The 13,406-nt window shown below is 37.1% G+C and overlaps 1 protein-coding gene across 2 annotated transcripts in view; it reads right to left on the reverse strand.

The window, feature by feature from the left end:
• The window catches only part of LOC136037200 (methylcrotonoyl-CoA carboxylase subunit alpha, mitochondrial-like), a 51,037-nt gene that overhangs the window by 21,841 nt on the left and 15,790 nt on the right, over positions 1 to 13,406 (reverse strand). For both annotated transcript variants that reach the window (XM_065719776.1, XM_065719775.1), the window contains exons 4-6: positions 9,937 to 10,084; positions 4,519 to 4,752; positions 903 to 1,115 (exon numbers count right to left, since the gene is read on the reverse strand). In XM_065719776.1, the coding sequence (XP_065575848.1) occupies positions 903 to 1,115; positions 4,519 to 4,752; positions 9,937 to 10,084 (595 nt within the window). The remainder of the gene's footprint in view (positions 1 to 902; positions 1,116 to 4,518; positions 4,753 to 9,936; positions 10,085 to 13,406) is intronic.

The following is a 13,406-nucleotide window of genomic DNA, read 5'->3' on the forward strand; positions in this document are numbered from 1 at the left end:
TTGCTTCTGAACAATCGGTCCACCCCACTGAAGTGCGCTTGCGCTTTTGTAACAGTATCTATTAAAACGCATTTCATTTCTATTGGCCTTACTCTATCCTGCTATTTAAACTATCAGCATCTTTTTTCGTGGATTCTGGTTTTATTTTCATCTGTATTTTCTCGTTTTGCTTTCCTGAAAAAATAATGTATATAGCATTTTCATAGTTTCGACACAACGAAAAACACTTGGTTTTGACAGTTTTGGTAGGAGTATCATTTTCTAAAGATGTAGAAAAGGAGAAATCTGGAAGATCCAAAAATCTGAACCCCCTAGCGATATAACAAGGATTCATTACTTTTTGTCCCAATCATCACAACTATACCCAGGCTGACTATGTGTTAATTAGTAATTATTCACTACAGAAAGAACAAGTGGGAGGACAAATAATCTCAGCAATCACTGGAAATAATGGGTAAGAAAAGAAACTCGCGTAGAAAAGGGTTTTACTGAGGTTGCTTAACTAAACAAGCACTAACGGATATACTACGAGATTCTATTCGCTGTCCAGTCATGATTTCATTTTTTCCAAAAACTTTTTTTCCGATTTTTTTTTTTTAAGAAAAATTGAACTAGCATGAAAATAGTACTTAATTTTGCTTTTTTTTTCCAAAATTGCTCTAGAATCTTACAAAGAAACACTACCTCGTTTGTATTCTAGTCAACAGAACTAAATCTAACCATAGATGCGTTCATCTAGCCTGTAATATTCTAGACACAATCTTGGTCTCAAACACACTCTTACATATGTAAACAAAACAGAATCTCCCGAACGATTCCATTAGCTTTATTTGTAGTAAGGTCCCATACCTTTTATCCTAGTCCTAGTAAAACCAATAAGTATAATTTTCGTTCAAAACTACCTTCAATTGCCATTCAACCAAGTCTGTGCCAGTTACCATTTCTGTAATTGGATGTTCAACCTGGAGTCTTGTATTCATCTCCATGAAGAAAAATTCACCGGTTTTAGAATCGTAAATAAACTCCACTGTACCTGCACCAACATAGTTAACTGCTTTTGCTGCTTTTACTGCTGCTTCACCAAGCTGTCGCCGCGTCTCCATGGACAAACCCGGCTGAAAAAAAAGCTAAAATATTGCAAAAGTAATAATATGTTTTCCTATCAGTATCTATACAGTAAAACCAGCCCTCTGGAGTTGGAAAATAATCGAAAAGGCAGTAAGCGCTAAGAATTGCACAGCTTCTGACTCTAACTCTCGGTCTTGGGATCTAAGGAGTACCGAATTCGACCGGTCTAGTTAGATGCCAAAAATGGAACCCAACTTTTTGATATCATTGAGTGGTAGTCAAAACATTTATCTAGAGCGTAATTTATTCAGGATGATTGTTCATGAATTAGTTTAATTTTTTTTTACTTGCCCTCCAAACTCTAACTCCAGACTCCATTGCACCAAACTGCTAGATTTTATCAGCTGCGGCCCATTAGGTTCAAGGTTAGGTTCAATCGGGTTTAATTAAAAAAAAGGAAATAACTAAACTTAAAGTACACTGCTCTGTGACAAAACTCACGTTGAGACCCATTTAATAGTAAACTGGTATGGACTAAACAACCCTGGTTAGACTTTCGATAATCAAACCTTAAGGGCATTACAAAAACTTCAAGGTTTTTGTACACAGCAATTAGAATCATATTCAAAATGAATTTTACCTAATTATTGTAGGTTAATAGGAGAAACCGAAAGTAACTAAACAAGCTTAATGGTTTAACTTGCTACGAATACACATCAATACGGGTGAAATTTGACTTATTAAAAATTCCTATACTTAAAGTATCTGACTCACTTGTGAGGAAAACTTAAGAGTTGAAATTTATGGTTTTTTGTTTCCAAATACCAAAACTACAATTTACCGGTTTTAAATGCCGAGACAAAAATGAGTTTAAGAAGATTTATATTTGATGTTATGTTCGAAATATCCAATTTATATAGATGTTCAGGCATAACACATGCGTTTTGATATTTAGTATTATAAAAGACCATGGAGATTAAAAGTAATTTAAACTATAGAGGATTTCCAATTATAATTAGGAAGGATATTACACTTTTTACTCAAGAGAGAAAACATGCAATATTTTATTATATTTACTACGAAAAAAATTCGGCAATGGTAACAAGCAATATCATATAAAAAATTAGCGAAATAACGAGCCTAAAATCTAGCTTCTTAACGTTTACCTTACTTATGAAATCTTTCATACCACTTAATAGGTTCATAACATTCAATCTCAAACACAGTTTTTAGCCACTATGATCATAGTTCACATACTCAAAGAGGTTATCTCTCAAATCCTTCAATGTTTCACACTCAAATATCAAATAAAACCTTTTTTTTAAACATCCACACTCTGGGGATTAGTATGGGCCTCATTTTTCTTACATTCTCTTATATATATTTTGTTTTCTCTTAGAGGCAAAAATCAGCCCTTAAGTCAATAGCCCACTTTCCTACCTCTTATATGCTTTTAATAAAACTAAATATAGTGATAATTTTCCGATCAATCCTTTGTTTTTAACAAAAGATTCTTGAAACTTCTTTCCAGAATTTTGGTATTCCAGACAAAGAACCTTCAAAATTACAAAAGCCCTGGGTTCTAAAGAAGATAGTTATTACATACTGAAATCAGCATAAAAATTTCTATTAGTGAATTTATCAATATTTAATGCATTTTTTTTTCCTCTAGGTCGGGATATACTAATTTAGCAAAACAAGTCGGTTTCAAAAAATTGCTACACAAAAACCGTAAATGATGGAAAAAAACTAAACATACTTTCGAATGAACCATGAAACATTTTTCAGACTGAGTCAACGTTTATTATTTGTTAAGCTTTTGGAAATTTCTATTAGTGAATTTATCAATATTTAATGCATTTTTTTCTTCTAAGTCGCCATATACTAATTCAGCAAAACAAGTTGGTTTCAAAAAATTGTTACACAAAAACTAAATGATGGAAAAAAAACTAAAATATTTTCGAATGAACAATAAAACATTTTTCAGAATGAGTCAACGTTTATTATTTATTAAGCTTTTGGAGAAAAACAAACGCAAATAATTATACCTTTTGTTTTCCTTGTATTTTTCATTTATTTATATAGATAGTACATTGCTTGCCGTTTAGTTAGTGTCATTTAATAATAAGCAAAATGAGTGTCATTTATTGTCTAGTAATATGAAACTCCTCGGATACGTTGCACCAAAAAGAAAAGAAAACGCTTAATTTATCTTTACTATTTGTTCTTTATTCATTCATTTTCTGATTCTCCTTTCCGTTTGCCCCTTTTTCTTTAATGCTGGTTTGTAGGAGCTTATTTCGGAAGCATGGGGTATCAAACACGGGGAGACTCATCAAGCTCTGTCAGGAATTCTCCAAACAGGATTGCCCCACTGAAGATGCAGCGTAGAGACCAAGAGTAGAAAGTAAAAGACTGACAGAAAATAAGAAATGAAGGAAATTTAGTTTCATTTTCTGTTCTTTATTTATATGTTTTTTTCTGAAGTTGATAAATACTGAAATTGATAATAACGAAAAAGCTGTTTCGTCGTATCGGAGCCTGACTAGGTGTTCGACGCTTGAGAGCCGTTTTGTCGTAACTACCAGCTGGAACCCAAGAGCTGGGGCGGGAGTGTCGCATGTGTAGGTCATTTAGTGAATACGGCCACAATTTTCTAAAAAATCTCTCTTTAAAACTGGAATGTTTCGATTGAGATTTGTCCATTTTTTGGGTGTAAAACATTGCTGAACAGTATATCTGGAAGGCTATAAAAAGATCGAAATTTCCCAAAACTCTTTTCGTTACATCGACATGAGTGTAGATACGAAAAAAACCGCTCTAACACGATGCAACTGTTTTCAGAAATTATTTCATAAGTTTCGAAATATCATGTACGACCCATAGGCGCGGCAGCGATGTATGATGTCAACTAGAAATGAGGATTTAGGGAGGGCCAGAAACTTCCTTTTTTCTACTTTTTGCAGCAAATGTTTTATTTTGAATAGAATTCGGTGGAAATCGTTTTCGTGGCAAGACGACAATAATAATTTTAGGTAATGCATTCCCTTGATATATCCATGTCTCTTTTCTATAGTTTAGTATGTTTCTTTGTATGCTTAGAAGAGTAGAGTTTCCCCCAAAAATAAGAATCTGCTGGGAGTTCCTATTAGTAGTAATACGAGAAATCTTTTCCGGTGTCTTTATCGTGATCTTTAGAGCTTTTGTAAATATCCAATAGACGGAAAAAAGGGGGGGGGCAAATGTACCAGTAGAGGTCCTTCACCCTCCACAACATCATATTCCTATATCTTACACAAAATCCGATCGTGGGGCGACCAGTTTGGCCTATTTTCCGTGAAATATGAAAGATTAAACACAAGTATGCACTTTTGAACAGACAGAGGAAACAAAATCCCCTTTATCGTGTTCGAGCCCTTCCCACTGAAATGGGTACTACAGGAATCTTACAGCAGGGGCTTCCTCGATAATTTTCTGATGTCGCCTTTGGACGCTACAATCTCTCTCAAAAAGATAAACACAATTGCCATATTTGTCACCAAAAACTTGAACTTCCACATGTCTTGGCCTTTGAACGAAACGCTCAATAAGCATCACATCGTCGCCAAAAGATTTTACTGCCTCTCGTCTGGCCGAATCTAATTGGGTTTCAAATTCTTCTGGAGACATGGCAATTCTCATCCCCTAAAAAAAGTGTAAATTGTAAGATACAATTAATTGCGAAAAAGATAAAATGAGGTCCTTCTTAAGCAGCATAAATTTGCATTGCAATCAAAGTTTTCTTCAAAAGCTCAAAAGTAATAAACTTTAACAGAATCTACTATTACACAAAACTTTTGACGAAGGACATGGAGCTGCTGCAATGTATATTTTTACCGTTAGCGATTTTATGGAAGGTTATTTTGGTTTGACAAGTCTGTTTCGGTAAGTTTTTATCCAAGATAGTCATTATGTCAATAAATCGTATCCCAGTAGCACAATATAAGAATATAAGAATTAATAGAATATATAATTAATATAAGAACTAATATAAGAATTAATTAATATAAGAAGAATTAATATAAGAATTAATAGAATTATATATAATTAATAGAATATAAGAATTAATATAAGAATATAAGAATGACAAGTTATAGTTCACAAATTTCTTATGAAAATTCTGTCTTCTTGCGTTGTTTTGTTCGAATGAGTCGAATTACTGCCAAAGTAATCTAACAGGCCATCGTGACTAATCACTACTAAATATTTGGTAGTCTTAAGGTCAGAAGTGTTTGATGTCGAAATAGTGACCTGCGAGTTCCGAGTTCGGATTTCTCCCAACGTCTGCTTTCATATTCCTTTGTAATCATAAATAATAAACTGACCCAAAGCTTGGTTTACGAAACTGCCTAGTACTGTAACAAAAATTTCATAATTGTAATGAAAAGAGAAATCACCAATGCAACAGCACAAACACATTAAAAAAAAAAAAAAAAAGACAGAAGGAGAAAAGGAAGACTGTTTTCCTACATTAGTGATTAATGTAGATCAGCACTTGAATGAGGCCTTAACCCTACCCATCCATACAATCACATAGGTCAAACAGCATAGCCATGCACAATCAACCATAAAGAATAATCCATGGACAGGCAGTCGTGTCGTCAGTAAGTATAAGTCGTCATTTACCAAACATTTTCTGTTTAATCAAGGTTTCGACTGTAATCACCAATGAAGTAAAACATCAAATCAAACAAAAAGTAAATAATTAAGTAAAAACACATAAAAAAAGAATGAATATAAATAAAGTAAGGAAGGTGAAACAGGATTTATTTTATTGTCAAAAAAATCTTTGCATGATTCCTGTTTAAACAAGTACAATATGCCTATCTTTCTGCTAAAATGTTGGCGCTGGATGGGGGCGATGGGGGTGTAGGAGATTTAACAAGTTCAATGTTTGCCTCCATTCCTAAAGTTTTTAAATTGTTGCATGAATTATGTTTCAACAAGGTACAGCATGCCCACCTTTTATACTAAATGGATATGTGGGGAATGGGTATTTTCATAATTTGGGCCTTAACTTTACCTGCAGCTCGAACCTATGTTCGGCTGTTGACAACCCAAGCCCAAAGGAGAAGGGCAGGCAGCAGACTTGCAACCCACTCCCAGAAGCATGGAGTAAACTCCCTGAGGAAAAACAAATCGCAAAAGAAACACCCAAGAACAAAATCACAGGAATTCTCTTTTTAATGACAACCCCTGCACCCGGACAACAGACAAGATTTTTGAATGCAAAAATAGCACTGAAAACCGGATTTTGAAACGTTCAAACGCTAGCACAGCTGTCGAGGGTAGAAAAACTAGAGAAAGAAATGACCCGCTATTGACTAGACATCATCGTCCTCTCGGAAGTGCGATGGCCGGGAAATGGTAAGATCAGCGGTGGAAACACCTTAATCTTCAGTGGCCATGCAATACGACGCAAAACTGGAGTGGCCGTAGTCATTACAAAACCTGTGGCAAAATCACTGATTAGTTGGAGACCGTAAGCAACGGCATTATGACTGCTAAATTCCATGGGAAGCATGCCAAAATGACCCTGGTTACGTGCTATACACCCACTAACAAAGCCACAGACGATCAATAAGAGACGTTTCACAATTGACTGATATCTGTCCTTAAATGTGTACCCAAACATGACGTCCTATATGTCGTGAGGGATTTCAATTCGAAGGCTGGAAACGACGGGGATTATTGTGTTGAAGTCCTGGGCAACCACGGTCTTAGAGAACGCGACGAAAATGGTGAGTTCCTCATTGAAGTGGCTCATTCCTTTGACTTAGTTGCCGGCAGCACTCTCTCCGCCCAGAAAGATATACACTTCACCTGATGGACACATAAAAAAAACCAGATCGACCAATTTATTATTAGTAAGATGAGGCAGACATTGCTGTGTAATGTGCGCGCATTTAGAGGCACTGATATCTTCTCTGACCATAGCCTGGTGGTTGCCAAAATCAGAGTAAATCTGTTAGCCTTGACTAAGATGAGGACAACTAAGAGGACAATAGCCCTACGACTGCGAAAAACTGAATGACTGAGAGATCTGGCCACAGTTTACCTTGAAACTGACCGACAGGTTTGAAGCCCTTCATTTACTGCGAGCTGATGCGAGCCAATACCTTGAATTAAAGTATGCTATGCTTGATAAGGCTATAAGAAGGAGCGTCCACGCTGATAAACGTCGTAGCTTTGAACAGAAATCCAAGCAGGCTGAAGAAGCAGCTAGACGGGGAGACTCTCGGTCAGTGTACCGCATCACCTATGAGATAGTTGTAAAACGTTCGAAGACAGATGGACCCGTCAAAGATGAGTCTTGGTGACTTCTTACTGACCCTAACAAAGTGAACGAAGCCTAGGAGACACATTTTGAAAAGTTGTTAAACAGAGCACTATCTGCTGCCTCCAGATATACTAGACTCCCCATTTCCAAACCAAGCCGACAATACCGAAGTACCCTCTTGTACGAGGTACTAAAGGCCGCTGAGAAGCTGAAGTCCGTGAAGTCCCCGGGGGAAGATCGTATTGTAGCTAAAATAATTAAATACTCAGCAGCTGCATGCACAACTGTGTGGACAACGTTTTTCTCTATAATTTGGAGAACAGAAGAAATTCCTAAGAATTTGACAAAAAGCACTCTCGTCCAAATGTTCAAAAAAGGCAACGCTGCTAAGTGTGAAAACTGGAGAGATATCAGCCTTGTCTTAATATCTAGCAACTATTGGTGACTATGCTCCTTAACAAGATCCAACCAGCTTTGAACGAACAACTCCGGGAAGAGCAGCACGGATTCTGGCCAAACCGATCGTGCAACGATCTTGTATTTACTCTCAGAATGCTGCTACAAGAAGCGAATGAATAGTGCAATAAGCTGTACTTCGTCTTCATAGACTTCGAGAAAGCTTTGGACTTGGTAGATTGCCAAATGCTTTGTATGGTCCTCCAATTCTACGCTATTCCCGATAAGCTCATCCGCATCATCGAGGCCTTCAACAAAACACAGAATGCTGAGTGAAGACAAGTGATAGGAGCACCCGTTACCTTAGCATCATGAAAGGGGGGAGGCAAGATTGTGTGCTATCACCACTGTCATTTATCTTTATCATTGATTATATTATCCGGACCTGTGACAGACACGGAATCCACTTGGATAATAAGAGAGTTGGAGATGTTAATGTCACTGACGATACAACCTTCTAGAGTCCTGCAAACGACAGCTCTAGCAATACCTTAACCGATTCAGAGACACTGCCAAACCTTTTGGCCTGAAGCCAAAAGAACAAAAAGTTTGGCGAACATTGGAACTCCATTTGACCTACGATGCAATAACCAGACGATAGAGCAAATCGTGGAGTTCTAGTACTTAGGAAGTGCCATCCACAATTCAAGATCGTGTCAGAAAGAAGTCAAGCTAAAAATCGGCCAAGCTAATGGATCCTTCAGGAAACTGTCTCAAATTTGGCTCAGCCAGAAGTACTCTCTCCAACTCAAGTTGAAGCTGTCCAAACGCAATGTCCTCTCAACTCATTGCTAAGGTTCTGAAACTTGTCACCTACATCAACAACTTTAAAAGAAATTCATCATATTCGAAAACATGTATTTAAAGCGCATTCTAAATATCCACTGGTCTCAAAAAGAAATGAAAGCTACTGTACAACAGAAAACTGGTCTCAAAAAGAAATGAAAGCTACTGTACGACAGAAAACGCCTCAGCCACTGATAATTGAAATGATCAAATATAGGAAGTGGAGATACCTCGGTCATGCGATCCCCATACCCGAGACTCGACTACCGAAGGTCGCCCTTCAGTGGCAGCCACCTGGTACCAGAAGAAGACGCCCCAAAACACCCTACGATGCAGCTACCGGGCTGACCTCACAAATTTCAATGCCTCAATCGAACCTGAATGGGAAGATGTATGGGCGGCCATAGCGATGAGAGATGACTGGTGACTCTTCTTGGATGCCCTAAGCGCCTCTGGAGACACAGGAGGATCTAAGGCTCTGGGAATACGTGAGTCATATCCAGACTAAAAGTAAATTTTCGTTTACCTTTCAACCCTTCTGAGTCAAAAGACTGTCAAAATCTCGATCTAAGGCCATGGGGATTCCCAAAGACATCCAAAGTCACGGGGGAAGAAAATAATATAGAAATAAAATAATAATTGTGACTTGGATAAAATAAACCATTAAAATGATAGAAACTATCGTTTATTAAAGAGGGACTGAAACATCCCTGATTCCCTCCCTCCCCCCACTAGCTGTAGACAATTTAAACTGATAATGAAGGGCATACGATTTTGTCAAGAGTCAGAATAACGAATCGTGCCAGAACTAGGACTGTGAAGAGATGTCGGAATGGAGTCAAAAATTTTGGCATCATCCATCTCTAGTATTGATTCTACAGATTTTGAACGTTTAGACCAAGATGTCTAAATTTATCAGAAAAGGGGAGAGGCATTTTTTTTAGCACAGTAATAATTTACATTCCAGTCATTGCCACTAAAGGGGAGTCAAAAATGTTGTCAAAATGTTGAGCCAAATTTCCACCATCCAAAACTCAAATCCTGTCTATAAAAAAAATCCAGTGCCACCTATCGGGGGGGGGAGGGGGGTACTTCCAATTTTCAAAGCTTGTAATGATCCCCGTCAAACATAGGCTAAGTGTTTACCAGAAGATCAGAAAACCTTTGTTATGAGGCGAAGTTGAAGGCATCAAAATTGCTCACAAAGGCCCAAAATCGGCCAATTTGCCTGATGTCCTTTGAACCAGTTTCGGAGGGAATCCCCCCTAGCCCTTCTACCCTGTTAAGAGGCAAGGTATAAAATTTACCTTGCCACCGCCTCCTCTAACAGCCTTAATCATTACTGGATATCCAATTTTTTCAGCTTCGGCTTTAAGTACGGCGTCTGACTGATCTTCTCCATGGTACCCTTGAATAACTGGTACTCCAGCTGCAGCCATTATATACTTGGATGTGCTGTAAGACAAAAAAAAGATCAAGCACATATTATATATTTTATTACAAGGCAGAAAAATAACGAGGGATTTTTTAAGGTGAGGGCTAAAAACCCAATAAATGTGCGCTGAAACTCGGAATTTCAAGTATTATTTTCCTGGAGAGTTTTGATCCAATCTCCAGCCTACAGGTATTCTACTTTCACCAGATTGACTTCAACCACTCAAGCAATTTATTACAAAGAAGTTAGAAAATGAAAATTATAAAAATGTAATGCCCAATAAGCAACCACTTGAGGTGAAGCGAAACTGGGCTTACCCTCACACGGACAGAGATAGATGAGAGGGGGGCGAGATAAAGAAAGAGAGAGAGAGATAGAGAGAGAGAGGAAGATAGAAATAAACTGAAAGAGTGAGACAGATATAATGCCGTGGAGATAGGATTTATTATTTGCCCAGGTCAGCTTGTTCCACGATGCTACGAACCATCGTGGAACCTTGTAGCCTTTAAAAGGTGTGTTTTTTAAAATACCTTGCAATCTGCTTTCTAAAATATTTCAGTCTTAAGTTGAAAGAAATTTACACGTGCAAAAGATAGAAAAAAAGAAAGACGGAAAAGGGATGCAATAACAAAAAGAGAGAAGGGAAGGCAGGGGGAGGTGCGGACGTTAAGAAGAAATGAGAGATCAAAAGATAACAAACATGGAGAACTGGAAGAAGAGAGGAAACAGTATTAAATAACAGGAGATCAAAATGAAACGACAGAAATTACTACTAAAATACAGGGGAGGGGACATTATTCTCCATAGACTGGCAAATTGAAAAAAAAAAACACCAAAAGCGCAATTTAAATTGTTCCTGGCAGGGATAAAACCCAAAATAGCCCGCACTATGGCCAAATTGATACCCTAAAGTTGATTTAAAGGAGGCTCGAGAACAAAGCGACGAAAATATCATACGATGTTTGTGACAATGAAAACAAGGAGGGGAACTAAGGTTTAGTTACTATAGGTAGATCCTTTAAAAACAAGATACGGTATTGTAAAATTTTATTTTTAATTATTTTATTTCACGGTGACACCGGGTATTTATTTAAAGATGCCGTGTATCCTTGTAAAAAGTAGCTGTGGCTAAGTAAACAAAATGTGGGGTAATCAGCTTTGGCATAATTTTGAGAACATAAACTAGGAAGAAGAAGAAATTTATGGCTGCTCCTCCAAACAAACCCGCTGTAAGAAAAATAACGAACAAAATCAAAAGCATGATAAAGAGCTTAAACATTAGAAAAGAAGAATGAATTAACTCTAGAATGGTAATACCTGTTAGACTTGGAGATAGCAAAGACAGAACATCAAGGGAAGAACTGTTTTGAGGAAGGGAGAGGATAAGTTGACCAAATTTTCCCTCTTAGATTAATAATTGAAAAGTGCCTGAATAATCAGGCCCCTTTAGTCTTGAGTTTCAAACATTATGAGCAAGTGCTTGATTCAGTCGATATAAGAGCTTAAACAAAGGTCCTATCCTTGCATGGTATACCACCAAAATTAGAACATTGGGAGAAACAGTGATGACAGTGGTCAAGAATGGTTCTGAAACGTGGGCACTCCGAAATACGAGGAGGACTGTATTGATGTGGTCCAGAGTGACTGTCTACGGATTCTTTTGGGTACTCGTCTGACTGACTGTATTTCAAAAAGCAAGCTGTACGAAAAATCCTGTTCTATCCTACTTTCTATGGTTATAATGAAATAAAGGTTGAGGTGGCTAGGAAAAGTTCTGTAGATGGAGGATGACAAATTGGCAATGATCCTTCTTTCCGGCCAACCATCTAGAATCAAACTAAGGAAGGTCATCCCCAAGTACAGTGGGAGGAGTTCGGAAGGAATAGAAATTAGAACTTCTTGGGAGGGTGAAAAGAGGGAGGCTTTTAATAGATAGGGATGGATAACAAGCATGCATAGCTGTGTTGGCTTAAGGCGGCTTAGTGCTGCAGTGAATTATTAACAGTAGTAGTAATAGTAGGACTGACAACTCGTCATAGAACCAAGCCACCGGAGGCTATTATACTTGAAAAAGTTCCTTTTCTGTCCTATCCTGGTCAAAGCCTCACTCTTTACTTCATCTAATGAAGTTCCTACTTCCATTAAAATCCATTCAGGTACGACCTGCTTCTCGTTTGGCCCCAACAAGGTTGTCAAATATCCGGTTTTTTGACAAAAATCATAACTCGTCCGCAAAAAAAAGATAATCATATTAACCATGGTTTCATAATAGCCCTAGAATATTTGATTTAACCACGTCTTTTCGTACCATTAATTAGTCACTATACGGTCATTCAAACGAATGACAGTCCCTTTTGAATTTCTGTAGCCAAACAGTCAGATTTGACGGCTGTGCGCAATAATCATCTGCTTTTAAGAACGGTTAAGAATTGTATTTACAAAATCACAGAAAAGAAAAAAATTAGTCAGTGATAAAATGGAAATATATCAGTGTCTTTGTCAACCTTTAAAGTACCCTAACCATTCCAAATTCAACTTTCTGCGGGTTAAATCTTCAACCCAAGCTAAGAAAATCATCAGGCAAAGGCATTCTTCACCTCCTTTAAAAACATATGGTGATCTCATCCCTAAGGTGTTGAAAGAAGTATAGAAAATTATAGGCTAGCATAAGCACCCCAAAATACGCATAAAAGTTAGGTAATCCAAGATACTGCAGCTTGAAAATAATTTTTATTTGACCTTTAGTAAAGATAGAAACTGATAAAGCGATGAAAGGCAATTTAAATAAAAAGGGGGAGTTGATCACATATAAAGACATAAATAAAATAGGGTAGAGCTATTGTACCTTATAATCGCCATAGCTTGACAATTTCTAGATTAACACTATTAGATTTCTCAATCGAAGGTTTTGGTATGAGCCCATAGAGAAGGAAACACGTCAAGAAAACAATCCTTACTTCATAATATGCAGAATAATCACAGTTAACACATTTTGCATGCAGCTAACCTTTATCTTTACTTTTTTCAGTGGTTTTCCAATTTTCCTATTATATTTATCATTTTTTCAACAACTTTTCTTCAGTTTTGAATTATCCCTGAAACAGAGCACCCCTCACAAAATTTGCTTGTAGAGGACGTTAAAATAATTGCAGTTGCATCAACACAGAATTCATAAGAAAAGTCAATTGATTGAAGACAATTCTATGAAAAAAAAAATTGATAGCGCCTTATTTCAGAAAAACGGCCAGAATCCTGAGTTGACAGAGTTGCATTTAGCAGACTTTTCAAAATTAAACAAGGGCTATTGCAAAACTTGATGAATTTCTTAGAAAAATTGGGAAA

The sequence above is a fragment of the Artemia franciscana genome, chromosome 16 (assembly GCF_032884065.1).
Source record: "Artemia franciscana chromosome 16, ASM3288406v1, whole genome shotgun sequence".
NCBI lineage: Eukaryota > Metazoa > Arthropoda > Branchiopoda > Anostraca > Artemiidae > Artemia > Artemia franciscana.